We start from the raw sequence: 21,538 nt of genomic DNA, 5'->3' as shown, positions 1-21,538 counted from the left end.
TCCTGCGCTCCCCCACCCCCAGACCCTGATTGCCCTGGGGGAGGAAGCATGCCTAGCCTCTTCCAGGCATGGGTGCTTAGTTGGAAGGGGTGGGCAAAGGGGCTCCCCCACCCCCAAACCAATCATGGTCTGGAAGTGGGGTAGCCCTGCCCCTTCTAGGGTGGTTGAGGCTTCTTCAAAAAATTTTGAAGTGGCCCCAGGGAAAAATTATTGCCCACCCCTGCAGTAGAGGCTGTCTGGAGCACCTGTTTTCTTCATCAGAGTGCCTGCTTGCTTCCTGGTTGTCGGAAGATGGTGGGTTGCCTTTGTTCCTCATGCAGTTATGCAAACCTTTGATGTTTAACTCAAGATAAAGGTTCTCTCCCCCCTTCTGTATTCTTCCCTTTTGGCTGCCTAATGTAGGCATACCTTTGTTAGCTTACAGTGCTTAATTTACTTGGCTGGCCAAAAGAGTGCACATTTTGCAACATTAATAACCAATGCGGCCCTGACTTTTGAGTCCTCCTATAATGTACTTACGTGAGCCAAAATGTACATACCAGAATAGGAGATGGTTGTAATCCCTGGCCAGTTGCTCTTGAGGGCTCCATAGGTCACAGCCCCTGCAAATGTTCCCTGGTTGGCCAACTCCTAGCGTGTTCATTCCCATCCCTACAGGTACCAGTTCTTGGAGGATGCTGTCAGGAACCAGCGCAAGATGTTGGCCGCTCTAGTGAAGCGCCTCGGGGACAAGCATGCCAACCTGCAGAAATCCACCAAGGAAGTGCGCACCTCGTATGTAGCCTTGCAGAGTGTCCTGACCACAGGGAGGGGGGGACCCTGCCCAAGTTGCTGAGCCCCAAAGATGCACAGGGAAGGGAAGTCCTTTCTAGTCATGCGAGAGGGAGGGGATTAAGAGATTTCTTCTAGTGCTGGACCCTGTGTGCACTCTGCTGTGGAATATGCATGTGCTTAGGGCCAGAGTATCTCTGCAAGCACTGTTTGGCTGCAGTCCATCTCTCCTCATGCACTGCCAAGGGCATGAAGGGGCAGGGCAAGACTGCCTCTTCTGGTCATTCTTGATGCTACGTGGTTAGTGTTAGAAACCTTGGCATTGCCAAACAGATTCCTTTTAGCTTCTTGTATTCCCCATTAGCCAAAGAAGGGGTCCTAACTGGCAGGCATGGTCAGAATGGGAAAGAAGCAGTTGGGGTAATCAGAAAGGTGCCCCCTTCCAGAAAGCAGTTGGGGGCCCAAACTCCTTGTGAGGAGCACTTTGTGTAGTTATTGCTAAGGCAGGGAGCACGTCCATCCCTATCCAGTTTAAGGGATGGGATATGGAAGCTTGTGCTATTCCAGAACCCCTTAGCTGGATGGATACCTTATCTGGCTGACATGAAGAAAGCACAGGGGAAAGCAGTGGGTGTATGGGACACTCACCATATGGCTCTGGCTGGCTACTCAGGATTCGTCAGGTGACAGACGTGCAGAAGCGGGTGCAAGTGGATGTGAAGATGGCTATCCTGCAGATCATGAAGGAGCTTAACAAGAGGGGCAAAGTCCTGGTCAGTGATGCACAGGTGAGTGTATCTCCTAGGAGCCCTCCCAGGATCAGACCCTCTCACCTGTGGATCAGACCCTTTTGCTGCCCTGGTAGGGTTTTGAATAAGAGGAGTTCCTCTGAAACACAAGGATGTTAGCACTGAAACCTGCCCGTTACCTATTCCCAGGGCAGTAAGGAGGGGCCATCCTTTGGCTCCCCTTCTGTGGCCCCCCATTATCTTGCCTCCACATGATCTATGCCACATTTTAGCCCTTAAATAGCCCTTTGGGGGCTGGTGCACTAGAAAGGTTCTTCCAGAGGGTCCCACTCCTCAGAGGTAGGCCTCCTTGGAGCTCTTGCCTTCCTGCTCCATCCCATGCTGAGAGTGCATCCAGCTGAGACGTTTGAGCACCTGGCTGTGTTGCAGAAAGTGACTGAGGGGCAGCAGGAGAAGCTGGAGCGTCAACACTGGGCCATGACCAAGCTGCAGCGCCATCAGGAGCACATCCTGCGTTTTGCTTCCTGGGCCCTAGAGAGTGACAACAATACTGCCCTGCTGCTTTCCAAGAAACTGGTGAGTGACTGAAAGGGATATGTTGTGGGAGGGGGAAGCACAGCACAGTGGAGCCCCCGCTAATGCTGGCTAACCTTTGTTGCTGGCTGCTCTCCAAGCCTGGTTCTAGTGGGGGTCTTCTCTCCGCTTCCCTTTCTGAAAGGGATGAGGCTGGTACTGTGGTCAGTTCTTGCAGGTGTATATGGCGTATCACAGCCCAGGGCAACTGCACCTGTGTTTCTCCTCTGTGGTCCAGCAATGACAACCTACTCCAGGCTCCCCACGTGTCTGCTCTTCTGAGCAGAGACCCATGTCTCTCCCTCCTGCCTATGCTGTGAATCCCCCCAGGCAAGTTACATCTGCACTTTATCCTCAGCATGGTTGTCTCTTGTGTCCACTCAGTTCTGAAGAAGCACATTTGCTCCTAAGATGAAAACTGTAGAAAACATTGAATCTCCATCCCTAGAGGTTTTTAAGTCTTGGCTTGACAAAGCCCTGGTTGGGTTGATTTAGTTTGGTTTGGTCCTGCCTTGGGCAAGGGGCTGGACTTGATGATCTCCTGAGGTCTCTTCCAGCTCTGATTCTGTTATTCTAATACAAGAACCTGCATATGTGCTGATAGTTTTAGCAGTGATCATCCCAACTCTTGGAAGGGTTCACTGGTGAACAGTCCTTCAAACTCCAGCAAAGTGTTTTTTTGGGAGGTTGAAAGTTCGTAATAGCAATGTTCCCTCTAAATCTTCCCGTTTATGTGCACCGAGACAAAAAACTTAGTTGTGAGCACTTTGCAGAGATTTCATTTGAATCTCTGACCACATAAGCTCACAGGGAACACTGCATAACAGCTTTTGCTGAGAATAGGCTCCCCCACGTATAACTCAGCCAGTCTTTTAATACAGCTGCAGTCTTCAACCTTGAGATTCCCTAAGCACATGATCAGTACACAATGATACTTTTCCTCTGGGTGTAGTTACTTAAGTTCCTGGAATAGGTCCATCAATGACTATTAGCCAAGATGGCCAGGAATGCATCCCCATGCTCTGTGTTGTCCCTAGCTTCTGCTGGGACTGGATGGCAATGGATGGATCACTCAATTGCCTGTTTTGTTTGTTCTGAAGCACCTGGCACTAGCCATTGTGGGAAGACAGGGTACTGGGCTAGATGGACTATTGCTCTGACAGTGTGTGGCCGTTCTTTGAGTGCTTGCTCATGTCCTTTCTGATCAGGTGTACATGTGCCGCGTGCACGGATTCTGGAGCTTTTTTCCCTTAGTAGTATCCATAGGGCCAGCAGAGAGTCCCCTGGAGTGGCGCCGGTATACCGGTGCATATATACCCCTGCTGGCCCCTCCACCCCCTCAGTTCCTTCTTACCGCCTGCAATGGTAGCTGGAGCGTGTGTTAGGGCTATCAGCCTGCCCCATAGCAGTTTGTAATCTTATCTGTTGTTGTACTGTAGTTAAACTTAGTTGTTAAATACTCCCCATCCGGGGAGGGGATGCCAGGGCTCCAGGGCTTTAAGCCGTGTGGTTCCTGCTCGAAGCCTATGCCCTGTGGCGACCCGCACTCTTTCTGTTTGCCTCAGAGAAGCCCATCGAGCGGAGAGCTGCTCTATCTGTAAAGGGTTTAAGCCCGGGACCAAGAGAGAAAGGGACTCTCATTTAAAACTCCCGTTGGAGTCAGTGCTGCAGCCTCAGAGCGAGGAGCGTCCCCACTCCGTCCACAGCGCACAGTCAGCTACATCGGCGTCACCAAGCAGCCATCTCGAAGGCACCCAGGCACAGATCGCAGTTGCTGGCACCGAGGAGCTCCAAAGGCTCGAGGGGCCGGTCGACAGAGAGGCATGGTCACAAAGTGCGCCCTAAGGACGGGCATTTGACTTTCCAAGGCACCTAGGAGGAGGCGCAGCCCGAACAAGGCCCGGGGCAGGAAACTGGGATGGGAGATATTCAGTGTCCCTCTACCCCAGAAACGGTCAATGCAGCAAGGGATCACATCGAACTGACTTCAACAAAGGGGGAGGTCCCAGTGCCGCACGCACAGGCCGCACCTTCCCAGGGCACGGGTACCCTCCTACTGGCACCGCCATTGGGGTCATGGGACCCGCAGCTGACAATACAGACTCCAGCCCAGCAGCTGTTTCAAGCACCGGCATCAGGGCAGGCACCAACGCAGACACCGGCACCGGTTCCCAGCCTCATGCCTTCAGCGGCACTGATGCTGGGGCTGCCAGGGACAACTCCAGCAGCACTGGGGGTAGCACTCTTGGAGGCAGCACCGCTACTAAGACCTCAGATGGTGCTGGCCTCCGTACTGAGCCATCTACTGGCCATGCCAGCACCGATGCAATCGGCGCCTTACGGTGCACCGGCATTGATGCCTCTTCCAGCACCGAGTCAGTTCCAGATGACACCGGCGGTGCAGCACCCTTCGGTACCGCAGACAGCCATGGTACCGCAGGGGTATCTCCTGGCATACCAGATGCAGTTGGACTCTAGGCAGACCCAACAGATGCCTCCCCCGGCACTGTGCTCAGGACACGGGCAAGCCATCAGCCATGGCTGCGCACCAGAGAGCAAATTTTGATGGCCCCACCTTGGTCAGCACCAGACTATTCTTCAGAGTCCAAAGCGGAATCAGTGAGGTCTGCAAGATCGTCTTATAGATCACGATCTCTGCACCGATCATGATCAAGCCTTAGATCTGGGCACAGGGAGTTGGCTGACCAACAGTGGCAGGCACAGTGGTAGTACCAGCCGCAGTGGCCATTCTGGACACCGTGGGCCTGCCACCAGGCTCAGGGGGCCCCTCCCGTTGGGGTCAGTTGCGTGGTCATCTCAGAGGAGCAGTGCTCCTTCCGCCACCCCTTTATAAGCCCCATCACCAGAAGCAATGACATCGGTTAGGCCGCTGGTGGTTGGCCAGGGTCAAGGTGCCGCAGTCCCATCAGCAGGCTCGGTGCAGGCAGATCCATTGCCCATTGAGGATACAGGGGCACCTGTGGGTGAAGAAGAACATGTGCCACTGAGAGAGTCGTCCTCAACAGATGAGGTGCTGGCGGATCTGGCACCCCAGCTCCCTTCCATGGATGCCAGGGCTCACCAGGACCTCTTAAGGAGGTTGGCTTCCAACCTGGCAGTGCAGGTAGAAGAGGTCCAAGAGGATCTGGACCCCATGGTAGATATTCTGTCGGCGTCAGGTCCGGGTCGAGTGGCACTACCGCTAAATAAGATGGTGGATAGATTGTCAAAGACCCTGTGGCAAATGCTGGCGTCGATCCCACCAACACAAAAGGGGGATGGAGAGACGTTACTATGTGCCCCAAGCAGGGCACAAACACCTTTTTAAACCCAGCCCGTCTCGGGGTCTATAATGGTGCAGGTGGCAGAGCAAAAAGAGCATCAGGGACCTCTGGGACCAACACCAAAGGCCAAGGACCCTAAAAAGCTGGACCTCCTGGGTAGAAAAACCTATGCCATGGGAGGCCTGCAGCTCCATATTACGGACTAGCAGGTGATGCTGAGGCGCTATGGCTTTAATACCTTGGCATCAGTGCAGAAAATTTGGGGAGTGCCTTCCCCTTGAGTCCCGTCACGAATCCCGTCACGATCGTGGAGGAAGGAAAAGCGGTGGCGCGCACAACCCTGCAAGCGGCCCTAGACACAGCGGACTCTGCGGCTTGAACCATGGCCACAGCGGTAGTCATGAGGTGTAGCGTGTGGCTACAGGTGTCCGGCTTCCCATTGGAGGTGCAAACTACTATACAAGACCTACCATTTGAGGGGTCGGGGTTCTCTGACCCTGGGACCTTAATCTGGTCCTGACCAGCTCTATGAAGCTCCCTTTTGAGCCACTAGCTTCATGCTCACTAAAGCACTTGCCCTACAAGGTGGCTTTTCTGGTGGTCATTACCTCAGCTAGGAGGGTGTCTGAACTCAGAGCATTCATGTCAGAGCCCCAGTACACTGTCTTCTTTAAAGATAAGCTGAGGATGCAGCCTCACCCAGGGTTCCTCCCCAAGCTGGTCTCGCATTTTCATCTCTCCCAAGACATTTACCTACCGTGTTTTATCCCAAACTGCACTCCACACCCAAGGAACAGGCACTGCACTGTTTGGATGTTAGGAGAGCATTGATGTTCTATATAGATAGGACACGAGAATTCAGAAAGTTACCACAGTTGATTTCAATAGTAGCAAGAATGAAGGGGTTACACTGCACGGAGATGGGTATCTCTTTGTGGATCACATCTTGTATCTGGGAGTGCTTATGATGGCTCTGGTAAACCTCTGCCACCTATAACTGCTTATTCCATGAGGGCACAGGTGGCCTCGGCAGCATTCCTGGAGTATATGCCAATAATGGAAATCTGTAGGGCAGCCACGTGGTCATCCGTGCACACTTTTGCAGAGCACTATGCGATCACTCAGCTGGCTAGGGAAGATGCAGCAGTAGGTGCGGCGGTACTGAGGTCTGCAGAGATATAGTCAGGAGTCCACCTTCCAACCCCACCTCCAAAGGAACGGCTAGGGATTCACCTAATCAGAATGGATATGAGCAAGCACTCGAAGAGGTTACTTACCTTGTAACTGTTGTTCTTCAGGATGTGTTGCTCATGTCCATTCTACATCCCACCCACCTCCCCTTGTTGGAAGGAGCTGGCAGGAAGGAACTGAGGGGGGCTCCCTGCTGGCCCTATGAATACTGCTAAGGGAAAAAAGCTCTGGAATCCGTGCACGCGGCGTGCGTACACCTAATCAGAATGGACATAAGCAACACATCTCGAAGAACAACAGTTATGAGGTAAGTAACCTCTTCTTACGAAGGCTCTGATTTTGCATAGCTGCAGGAGTGGGAGTTGAGTTGTTTAAAAGCTCATTGATGTTCATGGTATGATCTACTCTTTTTTGTAATGGAAGTTAGATTCTGTGACTTCCAGAGAATTCTGCAACATTTTCCACTTCAGCCCTGGGGCAGTGGCCCTGGTGATGCCAGCTGCTGCGGGGTGTTGGGGGGGGGGGGGGGGGGAGAGGAGCTGTTCCCTTCCTTGCGGGCTTCTGTTTAACTGCATCCTAGACTGTCAGTCTTTTGTCAGTTCTTGGACTGAGTGGGTTACCCATTTCCCAGCTCAGAGCAGAGTTTTGATGATTGGTATGTGTACACTGTCCATGTATTTACTGTGTAAAACCAAAAAATGTTGTCTATCCTGTTTAATCAATTAACCTGTGTAATCATTTAACTAGTTAACCAACTAAGTGGGATCCTGGACAGAGGACTGCTCCAGCTCTGCTGGGGGCTTCCAGTGGGGCTGGAGCAGTCTGCAAGCCACGGGGGGGGGGGGGGGGGGACTGCTCTTGGTTAACAGGTTACACATTTGTATCCCTGATGTAGACACAGCCTAAGTTTTGAGCCAGGTCAGACCAAGCAGTGCTATGAGGAAGCATCCCTATTTGCCCTCATGGCTCTTGTGTGTATGTTTACAAGACTGGCCAGCAACTGATCCCAGCTAATTGGACAATGTAGTCTCTGAAATTTCTGTTTCCATAGCATTGCATCTGTTGGAGTGTCATCTTGTTGGTGATCTCATCATGTGACGATTACGGGGGGCTGGGACCAGCATAGGCCCCTCTATCCTTGTGAGGTGGGATCTCTTAGATCAGGGCAATAACTTTTGACCAGGAGTCACTTCAGAAATTTTTGAAGTGGCCCCAGGCCACTGCAGAAGGGGCAGAGCCTGGACACTTCTGTACTTCCCCATCCACAGACCCAGATTGTTCTGAAGGTCGGGGAGCATGCAAGTCTTTGCCTCCCAGAGAGAACTGCCAGCTCTTAACAGTTGGTGGTTCCCTCTAGGTACCCATGCCTCTGGCAGTGAGGGGGGAGCACGTGAAGTGCCTTGCTCTGTGCCCTTGCCGTGCAAGGGAGTGCCACTCTTAGTCAACTACCAGCTGAGCAGCAGCTGAGGGTTGACTTAGTGCTGAGTACCTTGCAGGGTGGGAGGAGACTTAATGTACTCCCCCTGTCTCCAAGCCCTGATTGGCCTGGGAGCAGGGGGAGTGGCAGGGCCTCCATGGGCTGGATCAGCTTGCTTGGCAGGCCGAATCCTGCCCACAAAGGCCCTTTTGCCCACCCTGTCCTAGACCCTGCACAGAGATCCAGAGTCCGTGGGGTTACATGGGAGGAGAGGGCAGGATAGGTGACCCAGCTTCCTGGGTTTTAGGTGTGATTATTCTGGGTAAAAACTTAAACAAATAGTCTGGTAGCACTTCAAAGACTAAGAAAACACGTAGAGGGTATCGTGAGCTTTCGTGGGCATAGCCCACTTCTTCAGATGACGGGAGACTTATTCTTGGTGTGGCCATCTGTTCCCCTCCCCTTCCCCACAATTCAGATCTACTTCCAGCTGCACCGTGCCCTCAAAATGATTGTGGACCCTGTGGAGCCCCAAGGGGAAATGAAGTTTCAGTGGGATCTTAACGCCTGGACCAAGAGTGCGGAGACCTTCGGTGAGCCATGGGGCCCAGCACCACAGAGGCTTGGAAGAGTGTGGAGGGGGGGAATCACTGGTTCTTCGAGTGATTGCTTATGTCCATACAATATAGGTGTGTGCTCACCACATGCACTGATGCTGGAAGATTTTCCCTTAGCTCTACCTGTATTGTGAGCTGGCTCAGGCACCCTTGGAGTGGCGCACACATGCTGCACTGTGTAGGGTACCTCTGGCCCCCTCTACCCTCAGTTCCTTCTTGTGGCTAGCGTTAGCTGTAGCACATTTCCCTAGTTGAACTTTGTTTTCCCTGTAAATAGTTACTGTTAATCAATTTACTGTTAGTTAGTGTGGAGGCCCACCATCTCCTGTATGCAGGAGGTCTCCTAGGTGATCAGTTTTCCTCTCACCACAAGTGGGTTCTGTCAGATCGTGGCCATGTTTTCCTGGGGCACTTCCCAGGTGACCTCTTTGCCACAGTGGAGTACAGTGTTGCAGCTTCTGCTCCAGACTGAGTGGACGAGGGTCCATGGCAGATGACTTCCTCATCCCATGGTTGGGTGCCCTGATCTACTCACTTCTCCCAATCCCACTCATCAAGATTCTGGGGAAAGTCAAGCAGGACAGGGCCACAATCATTCTTATAATGCTGGCCTGGTCCCATTGGCATTTGTATGCCCCACTGCTGAGACTTGCAGTGTGGCCCTTGCTGCTTTGCCCAGACCTGCTCTCAAGACAAAGGCTGCTGCCTTTATCCAGACCTGTTGTCTCCACATCACAGTGTGGCTCTTCTTGGATTCAGCAGGATCCTGAGGGGAAGCTGTAAGCCATTGATCAGGCAGATGTACATAGCCAAATGGACTCTGGTTTTTGGTGTGGGCGGGGCAGCAAGGTCTCACCCCTACAGAAGCACATGTCCAATCCATTTTTTACTATCTTTTGCACTTGAAGGGGAAAGGCTTGACACTTTCATGCCTCTGTCAAAACTGTTCCCCACTTTAGCACTCTGAGTGCAGGAGGTGGGGGCCTGCAAGAGACTTTATAGACCTTGCCTCTATAGCAGCGGTTCCCAACCTTTTCTATTTTGACAATTCAGGAAGACTTGATGACCCAGGGCAATTCCAAAAATGTGTGAATGGCTCCTTAAGAGCCACCTGGGGAGGAGACTCCTGGAGACCCTTTTGAAATGTAATGGCAACCCATATTTGGGTCCCAACCCATAGGTTGGGAAACCCTGCTCAATAGGCTTCTGCTCAAAGCCCCACAAGGCCACAGATCCCCTGGCCTTGGGAGGTAGCTGCCACCACCAAGTGAAACAAAAGAAAACCCCTTTCTTCTTGAAGCCAGGAAGTAAGCACTTGGACTTCTTCCAACGAGGTGCCCCACGCTCTTTTACCATGAGAGATATGGGACTTAAGAAAACAAACTGCAATCTCGGATGGCTGCCCTCAATGTTAGGCATGCATACACTGACCTTCTATTACTGTCCAAGACACAAGGATCAAATCATTGCCTTAAAAAGGTGATTTTATTAACAATACAAAAAGAAATACTTGGTAAAACATACTTGGTTGCAAGATGTTAGAGCAACTGAGAAAAGAACAGATTAAAACGCAGAAATTGTCTGGGATACAGCTTAAAACTGGGAGGGCATATGAACTTAGCACAGAAGTTTAACCAAACAACAAAACAAATAAACCTGATAGTGACTAAATAGGAAAATGTCTATCTGCTTACAATCCATGCTTCTAGGTCCAGTCCATTTCCATGTCCGGTATTCCTTGTAGGCATGGTAGCTCTGCCTGTTTCAGTTAAGTATATTCCCCCAACTTCTGGCTTAAAACTCACACAAAGAAAACAGCAGGCAGGTATGTCTTCAACACTTTTCCCTTTGGCTTTCTTGGCTCCCTGCCAGCACCCCCTAGCTACTTGAGTGTAACCCTTTAGTAACCAAATGCTGACCAGCACTCTTCCTATCTATCACATCTGAGCGCACTTGGCAGCAGTCTTGGTTTTTCACCTGCCAATTCAGGGTCAGCCAGTGTTTTCCCATGATATGATGGCTAGATTTGAGTCCTTGAGGCTCTTTCTGCTTATGTCCCCCTCCCCACTCCCTCAATGGAACTATAATCTAGTCCTCACTAGTCCGCCCTTTGAACCAGTGACCACATGGTCCCTTTAGCACCTGTCCTAGCACCCACCTTACAACTATTACATTGGATAGGGGCATTTCTGAATTGTGTGCCTTAACTACAGAGCCCCATGCATGATCTTCTGTAAGAATACAGTACAACTGCAACCACACACCCTGCCTTCCTACCCAAGGTGATCTCTGTTTCACATGGGTCAGGATACATCTGCCTCCTGGCTTTCTCCCTGGAGCCTCATGCAGTCCCTGAGGAGAGGTGACTGTATGCCCTGGATGGTCACAGGGCCCTTGTTGGTCTACATTGACAGAACAAAGCTGTTCTGTTATGCTGAGCAGATGAAAGCAACCATCTTTGTTGCTTATGCTGAGCAGATGAAAGGACTACGGGTATCCATGCAAAGCAACTCTAATTGGATGACTTCCTGCATTTGGAAAAACTTAAATTGTCTAGTAGCACCTTAAAGACTAACAAAGAATGTAGATGTTATTTCCTGGGTACAACCCACTTCAGATGGAGTATTAAAAGTCCAGTTTCAAAATAAATAGGGAATGGGGGAGAAAGAAAGGCAAAATAGTGAATTAGTGTTCCTGTTGCAAGAAGCTGATAGAGAAGGTGCAAATCGTTCTTACGTACCCATTGTTTGGTTAAGTCATTAGGATGTGGAAGGCAGTGTGCTAGCCAGGTAACGTCTTTATTCATACCTTTGTGATGGCTCCCAAACTTGTAAATGAAGTTAAGGTTCAAAGCTTAAGTTCCATAAGTTAAGTTCCTGCATTTGGTCATGCTGTCAGCTTGCTGGTGCTCAGCCACTCCTGCTCTTCAGGATTCACTCAACCAGAGCACAAACCTCCTTTGTGGCCTTCCTCTCCAGTGTTCCTATCCTGGACGTTTGTAAGGCTACAACGTGGTTGTTGGTGCACATCTTTACCACACGCTAAGTCCTGCTGTAATAAGCCAGAGAAGTTGTGGTCTTCAGTACAGCTGTGTTGCTGTCAGCATACCAGTGAACACCTCCCACCTCCAGACATACTGCTTGCAATCACCAGCATTGAATGGACATGAGCAATCTCTCGAACATTTCTGTAACGGATTTTTTTAAATGTGTTGCTCACGTCCATCCTGCCCTTCCTAGTCTGAGTTGTCAGACAAGAAGGAACTGAGGGTGGAGGGGGTACCCTATTTGTGTGCTCCAGGGGATGCCTGAGCTGGCTATCCTATTGGTACTGCTAATGGAAAATCTTCCAGCACTGGTGTACGTGGCAAACACACATCTACATTGAACGGACATGAGCAACACATCTAACACTAGTTATGGAAACAGGTAACTGTCTTTGACGTGGTGGGGTATGTGTTAGAGGGAAAGGGGATTGCATAGATCCTGGAACCTAGGAGTGTGTGTTGGCTCTTCTGTCCCTTGTCCCTGGGGAGGGATTAGATGTTGGCAGGTGAGTCACTTGTGAAAGGACAGCAGGGGAAGCTGTGTATGCAGGTCTTGAGCCAGGCTTCTGTCCCATAATGTTAAGAGCTGGGGATGGTGCAGAAGTAGCTGGTTAATTGCATGTGTGGGGAGGTGCTGCTGCATTTCTAGCCCCATGTTCGGGTTCAGCCAACCAAATGGCTCCTGCCCAGTTGGGTACAGCTGAGTTGGTGCTGGGTGGAGGTAGGGTGGTCGATCAGAGAAGCTGTTCACCCATGCCTCTTTGTGGCTGGACTCTGGGTGTGTGTGGTCTCTAGACCCCCACCCATAGTTCTAGTCCCACTGCTGCTTTCTGACTATGGGGTCCATCTGAAATCTGCTCTCTGCATTAGGGCCAGCCTGACGTGGTGTGCCAGGATGTGAGCATTAAGCTAGGGCGCAGAGCGCTTTGCTTGAGCCGTGGGAGCAGATCCTCAGCAGCTCCTTATAATGGCATTGGAGACACCCTGTTCATTGCAGATTACATTGAGGGTGGGGAGGCTGCATAATAGGTTCAGAGGGCTGTAGAAACCAAGAGGTGAATCCAACTCAGGCTTGTGTGCCCTGTTCCTGTGTTCATGTGCTTCAGTTTAAATGCCTCCCAATGTGCTCGTCCTCTCCCCAGGAACAATAGTCTCAGAGCGGAGTGGTGTCCCGCAGGCCGCGGCCCCCAACGCGCAGATCCAGCGTGCCAACGCCACCGGCCCGGCAGCGGGAGGAGGGGTGAAACAGGTCTCCGGCACTCCCCAGGTACTGGCTCCTCTTACGAATGTCCCTCCCATGGTCCCGAACCGGCCTGGGGCAGCTGTCTCCCAGAGCCAGCCTCCACCTCTGCAGCCGCCAGTGCAGCCCGCCCGGATCCTCACGGCCCCTGTGGTTAAGAGTGGTGCCGGCAGCACCTACGTACAGCCCATGCAGCTCCAGCTGGTGCAGCCCCGCGGCCTCCTACAGATGAACGGCCAGCAGCAAGTCATGGGCCAGCTGGTGCTTCTGCCCCAGGTCAATGGGACTCAGGTGGGTGCCACACTCCAGCGGCTACCTGGCAGGTGGTAGGGGGAGCCTCTCCCCAGTGGTAGTGGGAGTGGGGTGGCCCGTGCGCCTGGCTCTGCCCTTCCTGTGGAAATAACATTCCCTTTCCCTGCAGGGTGTGCAGCAAGTCGCAATGCAGTCCACCATTGTCAGCAAGGGACAGATGGCCCCAGGAGCCCTGCTTCAGCCTACCAACAGCCAGGATTGCTTCATCGGTGATGGTAACCTCTTGCAATCCTCTACTGTGCAGGTGAGCGGGGGCAAGTACAAGTTCACTTAAATGCTCCAAAGGCTAGCCAGCAGATACTGTTATCCCAATGCACATTATCCCAGTATTTAACACCCTTTCTGAGCTTTGTTGGCAGTAGGTTTACTTCCTTGGTGAAGGATCCAAAGTGAGCCTTACAGGATAAAAATCCATGGTCTTATCTTGCAAACAGGGCAATCCTACCTGCTTGTGTTTTCCCGTCTAAAATCTTACCCAAAGTTTGCTACCAGTTAACATTTTGCTCAGATGATAAGTATTCGTTGTAAACTGTACAAAAGTTATTTTTACATGTAGGCAGATGGAGAAGAACACTTGTGGTCTGAAGGAAGCTTGTTGATCATTTTCTAGTAATTGCCCCCCCACTCAGATTCAAGAATATTTTCAGTATCGCATCATACATCTCAGGGCGAGAAGACAAACTGAGTGAGGTCTCATCTTTGATTTGACCAGCTTGTGGTTCCAGTAAACAAGGCTTCTCACAAGCTTGTCTCTATCCAACAAAATGTGTCGAGTCAAGGATCTAACCTCATTTTACCTTGTCTGATATCCTGGGACTCCAGCTTGGCTCCACAACAAATCGATGCATGTTACAAGACAAAGCAGCCTGAGAGAGGCATCCAGTAGAAACCTGACATGACTCTCTGGGAAGCTAAGGAGTAAATACCTATAACTTGTGTGACGTAGTGGGGGTACCTGGCTAGTTTCTATGCTGCTGGCTCTGGGGTAACCTCCACTGGCTGCCATGGGTACCATGACCCAGCAAAACAGGATGAGTCACTATGCAAACCAGTAGGGCCAGACACCCCCCATGGAGAGGAATAAAGGAAGGTGGAATGCTGCCCTGGCTGGGGGACAGGGCTGGAAGAGGGTTAGTGAGTGGCTGTCTGTGAGCATGGAGGATACAGCCTAGGGAGAGGGGCTGGAGTTTAGGGGCCCAGTCTCCCCCCAACTCAAGGAGGCCTGAGGCATCCTAGCCCAGCTCTGTGACCAGATTCCATCTGTGCTGTGCTGTATCCTGGAGAGGCAATAAACTTCCTCTATTCCACCGGCTGGTGCAGTCTGTTTGTGCCATTTCGGGGTGCAGGAGACGGGGGACCCCCAACGCGCCGTCACAACTTGTCCCTCCTGTGGCGGTGCTGCAGAAGTTGTTTGATGCTATCTAGGTGTGAGGCCCTGTGCTACTAGTTGCTGAGTGTGAGGAGTTGACTGCGCTTGTTACAGATCAGTGTTCTCAACTGGAGGACAATGGGCCACTTGCAACCCAAATAGCACAGAGCTGCAACCCATGTGACATCCTCAGGGCCATACAGGTCACAATAAATAGCTGAGAAACTGCTATAGAGTATCCATAAGAACAGTCACCCTGGGTAAAACCAAAGGTCCATCTAGCCCAGTATTCTGTCTTCCAGCAGTGGCCAATGCCAGGTGCCTCAGAGGGAATGAACAAAACAGGTAGTCAAATGCTCCATCAGCTGTCCATTTCCCGTTTCCCCTGAAACCACTAGCCTCTAGCAACCTCCTGCTGTCCAGACAAATCTGTGGGCTCATACCAACTCTGAGGCAGAGCATATCCAGCCCCTTGTCCACTGAACACTCACCAAATCACCAGACCTGCTGGTATCTTCCAGCTTATAGGATGTAACGCAGGGCCAGTCCTTGGCTTAACACCACTGCCACTTAGATATACAGCTGTAGTGCAGACCTGACCTATATAAATAACTGTATTGCTCCGGGGTGTGAAGCTGACCTAACTTCTTCATGTAGGCAGCATGATGTGGATGGGCTGCTTCTGCTGACAAATACTGCCTTTTGGGGAGGTGTTCTCTGTGCCTCCCAGATAATACACGTCTGAATATCTGCAGATGGGGTTTCCCCAAGCTGTTGCTTCCTTCCTTCCTGTATGTTTTCTTACAAATTCTCACAAGCCTTCATTTGTTGTCAGTCCAGATTGGTGGACGGTGACCTGTTGTGAAATGCACAATACTGAATTTACATTTTAAACAGACAGCTAGATATGCGATTTGCCTGAGACAACCTGTTCACCTTTTGACTGCTGATTAATAGCTTGCTACAAGCTTTAGCAATATTTTCAGCAGATATTCATACTATTGTGCATCCATTCACTGTGTGATAGTGAACACCAATGCTGACACCAGTTTCCATTTGAGACCTTTAATATATGTGCCAGAATCACACCACCCCCTGGCACCCTCTTGTCATTTGGCATTGAGTGATAGGGTAGAGATGTGGTGGCATCTGGGAATGGGGAGGGGCTGGGATCTGTGTGGCAGGATCTGAGTTCTCCTTGATGTGTTCCCCTTTTCATTACTTTGCAGCCCATGGACACCCAGGAGGAAGGCTTTGGAGACATTGGTAAGAGGTGGTGGGGAGCCAGTGGGGAGGGGTGGCTGTATTTCTGGGCAGGACAGAAGTATCACCCTGCCCATGCCTCCTAGTTGGCCCCAGAATGAGAGGCTGGGGGCTTTGTCAGAGGGTGTGGCCTGGTACCATAGGGGAGTAGCTCCTCTGGTCTTATCCTCCCTCTCCACTTGTTGGGGACAGCCACCTATCCCATTGTTCTTTCAGCTCCCATGGGGATGCTGTTAAAGTCTCTTCAATGTTGCCCATTGGTGCCCCACTGAAATTAATTGGGGAGATGCACTAGTCACCATTTCCTGCATGTTCAGGCAGGTGGTAGGCTCCTGGAGGGCTGCTTTTCCCACCCATGCCAGGGCCAGAAATGGACTGCCTCTTCCGGTTCCTTTGGGATTCCTTGTGGTAGTGTGACTGGAGCACCTGTCACCCCAGGGAGATAGGCAGGGACACCAGGCTGCATGCAGACAAGGCCACCTGACTTGTGCCTGGCTTCTCTCTCCTCAGCCGACAGCACTGAGGCCCATGTTTCAGGAATGAAGAGGTAAGTCAACTGAGCCCTTGCTGTGGTGGGGGAAATGACTGTATATATCTGCCAGCCTGCTGCAGGCATCTTTCCTCTTTTGCTCCCGGGCATCCCCTGTTGCTGGGGCCTCCCACCCCAGGTGGTGGTCATGCCATGAGCCCCCACTGTGCTGCGTTGCAGGCCCAGGTCCTCTGACGGCAACGTCATGCGCAAGGTGCCTAGGGTGAGCTTGGAGCGGCTGGACCTGGACCTAACAGCCGACAGCCAACCGCCTGTCTTCAAGGTCTTCCCTGGCAACAGTAATGAGGACTACAACCTGATTGTCATTGAGCGTGGGGCCCAGCAGGCTGCCACTCAGCCTCCTGGTGCTACCCAGCCCGGAGCCATCGTCAAGGTCAGTGCTGCTTTGGGGTACCCGCCCGGTCTGCTCTAGGGGCTAGTGTGGCGGTGTCCTGTTGGTGGTTGGCACCTGGGCCCTGGGGAAGCCAGCCCTGATGTGTCCGTGTCCCACCAGTGCTGATCTTGTGCTGTCGTATTCTCTCCTCCCACCCCCAGGAGGAGCAGATGGAGGCGGCCATCGAATATCCAACTGAGGAGCCCAGAGACACCAAGCCCATTGTTCTGCCTCAGGACGCCCTAGCTGCCGAGGGATCCATGTCCCGCCTCATCTCCCCCAGTGGCAGCGGCGGCTCGGGTCTGGACGTGACAGCCAGCCAGAACCCGGAGGGGGGCACGGGGGCAGCGAACGCTGCCCACTGCAGAGTGTGCCGGAAGGCCGGCTCTGTTGTGATGTGTAACCAGTGTGAGCAGTGCTACCACCTGGACTGCCACCTCCCTGTGCTGCAGGAGATCCCCAGGTACTCATCCCCTTCCCCAGCCCCCCCGAGTTCTGCACTTGCCCACCCTGTGATTGCTTCATGCCTTGATTTCTGGACCACAGCTCAGGGCACTAAAGCCCAGCTGAGGGGCAGCATGAGTTCTAGCCTTTCAGCTGGGCTTGTTTGGTAGCCAAGGGGCAGCTCAGTGGTTGTCCCTGGGAGGTGGTTGGTCCTTGAATAGCTTGGGGTAGAATACAAGGTGGAGGCTGCGAGCCAGGATGGCGGGGTTCTATCCCTGACTGAGTGTGCAGGGAGAGAGTGGGCTCTAGTGGTTAGAGGAAGGGGGTTTAGGAGCCAGGACTCCAGCGTTCTTTCCCCAGCTCTTCTACTGATACACTGCAGAAACAGATGTTCCCTGCTCGCACTGTCTGGCAGTGTGTGGGGGCAATGCTCACTCCTTGTTTGCTCCCCCAGTCAGGAGTGGAAGTGCCTGCTGTGCCAGGAACTGCCAGAGGCCGGTGATGAGGATGGCACCCATTTCTCCATGTCCGAAGATGCGAGTCCCAAAAAACTCTCCCCCTTGGAGCAAAGGGTTAGTGTGTGGGTTGGGGGCCAAGCAACATGGGTCTGTTGGGAGAGCGAGCTTTCTCTCCCTGCCTCTGGGCGCCATGCAGGGGAACATGGGCAAGGCGCTTATTCTCTGCTCTGTGGGCTGAGCCAAGAACCTGGCCAGCCTTGAGACTGGGCCTGGCCTGGTGCCCCACAGCCTGGCCTTGCCACCTGCATTATTCTGTGGGGTTGGGGTACGGGATGGGAGCGTCTGGTCTGACCCCAGTGGGAGGGTTGGTGTCAGGATCCCGTCTCCCTGCTCTTGACCCTGCTGTGTCTCCTTTGGCTTGACAGAAGTGTGAGCGTGTCCTGCTGGAGCTGCTTTGTCATGAGCCGTGCCGGCCTCTCCACCGGCTGTCAAACGCCACAGTGAGTCTGGGAGTGGCAGGGAGCTGCACTCCGCGGGGGCAGGGGCATTGTGGGTGGGGACGCTTCCCTTGATACATGGGTTATGGGGAGCCCAAGGGATGTGGGGGGAGGGATGTCTCACCAGTGCTCAAGTGCTGGGCCCTATTCTGGGAAGAGGGTTTCTGATATGGTGGGTTGGGGGGGACTGGGGCTCAGGGAGGGCAGGGGCCTCTGGTGGGTGGGGCCAGGCTTGACCCCTGCTATCTTCCCCAGGAGGGCCAGAACACTATTGACCTGACCCTGATCCGAGCCAAACTGCAAGAGAAGCTCTCCCCGCCCTACGGCTCCTCCAATGAGTTTGCTCAGGATGTCTGGAGGATGATCAAGCAGTTCAACAAGCTGACAGAGGTGAGAGGTGACCTGGGCCCCTCTTTCCCTTGCTTGGCTTGCAGAGGCAATGTCCCTTCTCCGGCAGGGCTGGGGCATGTGTGCTGATTACAGTGCACCTGGCAGGAGACTCCTCGCTACCTCTCAGGGTGAGCATGGACCCCCAGCTCCATGGACCACCTAACCCCCCTCTCTCGACTAATGTGGGATAGGCATGCTCCAGCCCCGAGTATCCCCCTGGACACCCACAGTACCCACCCCAGATCACCCTTTGGTTTGTTGCTCAGCATAAGGCTACAATTATCCTGAAAACAAGTGCAACAGAAGGGATTCAAATGACAGCAAATGGAGGTGTTGGGAATTGTTTCCTGGTGTCCCTTTGAGACCCTGAACTGTGCTCATTACTCTTCTGTCTTACAAGCGAGGTGTCACCTCCAGAGTCCTTGTGTTAACAGCCTGGCTGGGCTGTGTTCTGTTCATGAGACACGGGCCCCCTTCAAGTTTCCTTCCCCCAAACAGCCTCCCTTCCTGCTGTTTTGTTTGTTCCTGTGACTTTCCCCATCTCTCAAATGGTATTTGGCCCAAGTGGTAGCTGGGCCTCGACTGTGAGGCAGTTGATAGGCATGTGACTAGCAAGGGGTGGGAGAAAAGCAGCATCTCTCCTACCTGAAACAAAATACAGGACTAGGTAGCACTTTAAAGACTAACAAGATGGTTTATTAGGTGATGAGCTTTTGTGGCCAGAAAGCTCATCACCTAATAAACCATCTTGTTAGTCTTTAAAGTCCTACATAGTCTGGTCTAGCTGAAACAAAAGACAAGACTAACAGCCACATTTCTATTACTATTCTCCTACCTGAGGCATGTTCATCCCTGTATGGTGACCTGCCTTCTCCCCCATCCCTGAGTGCACAGTTTCCAGCATAGAAATGCTTAACACCAACCATACGCATATCTGTGTGACCAGGTGGCCAGAGTTGCTGGGGCTATTAGTGTGTGAATTGTTCTGCTCTCCTCCAGTTTGCAATTGCAGGTTGCTGGTTCTGGAGCACGTGGGTAGGGTGGAGAGACTCTGAGAGCAGGTCTTGGGCCAGTGGGTGATGGGGGGAGATTTCTCTGCTTTCATCTCCTGACCCCTAGTCTCCCTTCCCCCAGGACAAGGAGGATGTCCAGTCCATCATCGGGCTGCAGCGCTTCTTCGAGGCCAAGTGGAGCGCCGCCTTTGGCGACCGGAAGTTCTCCTCTGTGTTGGTGGAGCCCATCCCACTAGATGAGCAGCGGAGCGAGAGCAGCAGCAGCTTCACCCACCGCAGCTCCCCATCTGGCTCCCTGGGGGATGCCGCCACTGTCTCTGCTGGCGCTGGAGAGGAGGAGTGAGGGGCTGGCCAGCATAGACCAGAGCAGCTGCCTGGCATTGCGTGGGCAGTGACCAAAAGCGACTGGGACTTGCCCCTTGCCCCAGGTCGCATGGCGGCAGGGGGCCATCCTATCCCCCACTCCAGTTAAATTGTTTTGTAGATGGGGAGTCTTTCCTCTCCATGCCCGTTCCTCTTTGCCATGAAGTCTCTCTCACGGTTTGCATTGAGGGTATCACTCACCTCCCCCTCCAGTGCTGCCTTCTGCTTTGGCTCCAGGGCTCCCCCATTCTCTGGGATTTCATGCAGGGTGTGGGGGGAGCTGACTGCAGGCAGGGCCAGGGCAGTGGGGGACACGGCTGGGTGTAGGGGAGAGGTAAGCATCACTCCCTCATCCCTGCCCACACTGGGGACCTAGCCCAGTGCCTGGACTCACCTGCCTAAGTTGTGGGATCCTGGACAGAGGTGTTGTGCTCTGCTTCCATGTGTTCTCTGGGCCCTGTGGGGGCAGGTGGCTCAGTGAGGAGAAAAGGAGGCTGGCAGGGGAGTTGCCCAACAGCTTGTCCTGCTGGGATACTTCTCTGGGTTTGCTCCCTTACTGCCCATCACAATATCCCGGGCACAAGCTATTCCAAGCCACTGTCGGTCTCTAGCTGCGTCCCCTCCTCCCCCGCTTGCAATGCCAGTGTACTCCCTCCCCCATCCATGCCAGGGGAAGCTACAGTTCAGTGGTTTTGTAACTGACGCCCAAGGCAGGGCCATTCCAATTTCTGTGCCTGTCCTGGCAGGGCAGCTGCTTTCTGGCTCGGTTCCTTGTGTCTCCATCATGCAACGAAATCCCAGGCTGGGCTTCGCTTGTATATTTTAGTTGGCTTCTTTCATGTCCCCAATAACTGTTTGCAACCTGTGCGATGGAAACTTGTTTCTCTGAGAACGGAATAAATCTGGGTTTTATGTACTGCTCTGCCTGATGCCTCTTCCTTCCTGGATCTTGAGTGCTCCATGCTGAAAGGGGGTGGCCCCTGTCCCCAAGAGCTGTACAGGAAACACAACGCTAGTATTGTGGGTGTGCCCAGACAAACACCACCACCTAGTGCGGTGGTTTTCAAAGTATAGGTCAGGCACTGGGTCGCCTTGCTGTAGTAACCAGCAGGTGTGCTAAGATAGGTTTCCTACATGTGCTGCACACCAGAAATGGCCAGCAGCAGATCTGATTCCTGGCGGGGTGGGTTTGGCACGTAGGGCTCTGCACTACCCCTGACCCAAGCACTGGCTCCACACTTCCATTGGCTGGGATCCACAGGAGATAAGCCCATGCCCTAATCCCCAGCTCAGCCCTGTCCCCTCCTGTAGCCTATAAACAACTCACCGCATCTCCGCCTCCGAGCCCACACTCTAGATACGTTGAGTTGGACACATCAACCTTTAAATGGGTGGGGGGAGAGTTTGAAAACTACTGCTATTGCATTGGTTCCCAAACCAGTGTGTGCCCCCCTGAGAGGGCTGTAGAGGGACCTGGGCCAGCCCACATAGGCTGTGCAGAGGGAACCCCCATCCAGATCTACTCTGCCATCAGTTCTGGCTGTTGCCACTTCTGGTCCTGCCACTAGTCTCTTGCCTCAACCTTTTGGGTTGGCAGGGGAAGGGAAGGAGAGGGTGC

The 21,538-nt window shown here is 52.8% G+C and overlaps 1 protein-coding gene across 1 annotated transcript in view; it reads left to right on the top strand.

The window, feature by feature from the left end:
* Window positions 1-20,836, top strand: part of TRIM28 (tripartite motif containing 28) — a 56,930-nt gene extending 36,094 nt beyond the window's left edge. The window contains exons 5-18 of the mRNA XM_075915529.2: window positions 658-774; window positions 1,445-1,559; window positions 1,950-2,096; window positions 8,464-8,578; window positions 12,791-13,179; window positions 13,310-13,444; window positions 15,799-15,835; window positions 16,343-16,379; window positions 16,542-16,755; window positions 16,917-17,218; window positions 17,654-17,771; window positions 18,083-18,157; window positions 18,410-18,544; window positions 19,679-20,836. Coding sequence (XP_075771644.2) covers window positions 658-774; window positions 1,445-1,559; window positions 1,950-2,096; window positions 8,464-8,578; window positions 12,791-13,179; window positions 13,310-13,444; window positions 15,799-15,835; window positions 16,343-16,379; window positions 16,542-16,755; window positions 16,917-17,218; window positions 17,654-17,771; window positions 18,083-18,157; window positions 18,410-18,544; window positions 19,679-19,900 — 2,158 coding nt within the window. The 3' untranslated portion in view covers window positions 19,901-20,836. The remainder of the gene's footprint in view (window positions 1-657; window positions 775-1,444; window positions 1,560-1,949; window positions 2,097-8,463; window positions 8,579-12,790; window positions 13,180-13,309; window positions 13,445-15,798; window positions 15,836-16,342; window positions 16,380-16,541; window positions 16,756-16,916; window positions 17,219-17,653; window positions 17,772-18,082; window positions 18,158-18,409; window positions 18,545-19,678) is intronic.
* The last annotated feature ends 702 nt before the right edge of the window (window positions 20,837-21,538 follow it).

The sequence above is a fragment of the Pelodiscus sinensis genome, chromosome 18 (assembly GCF_052426305.1).
Source record: "Pelodiscus sinensis isolate ZL-2025 chromosome 18, ASM5242630v1, whole genome shotgun sequence".
NCBI classification, from domain to species: domain Eukaryota; kingdom Metazoa; phylum Chordata; order Testudines; family Trionychidae; genus Pelodiscus; species Pelodiscus sinensis.
The sequence above is the reverse complement of the archived record's forward strand: the minus strand, read 5'-3'. Positions and strand labels throughout refer to the sequence as shown.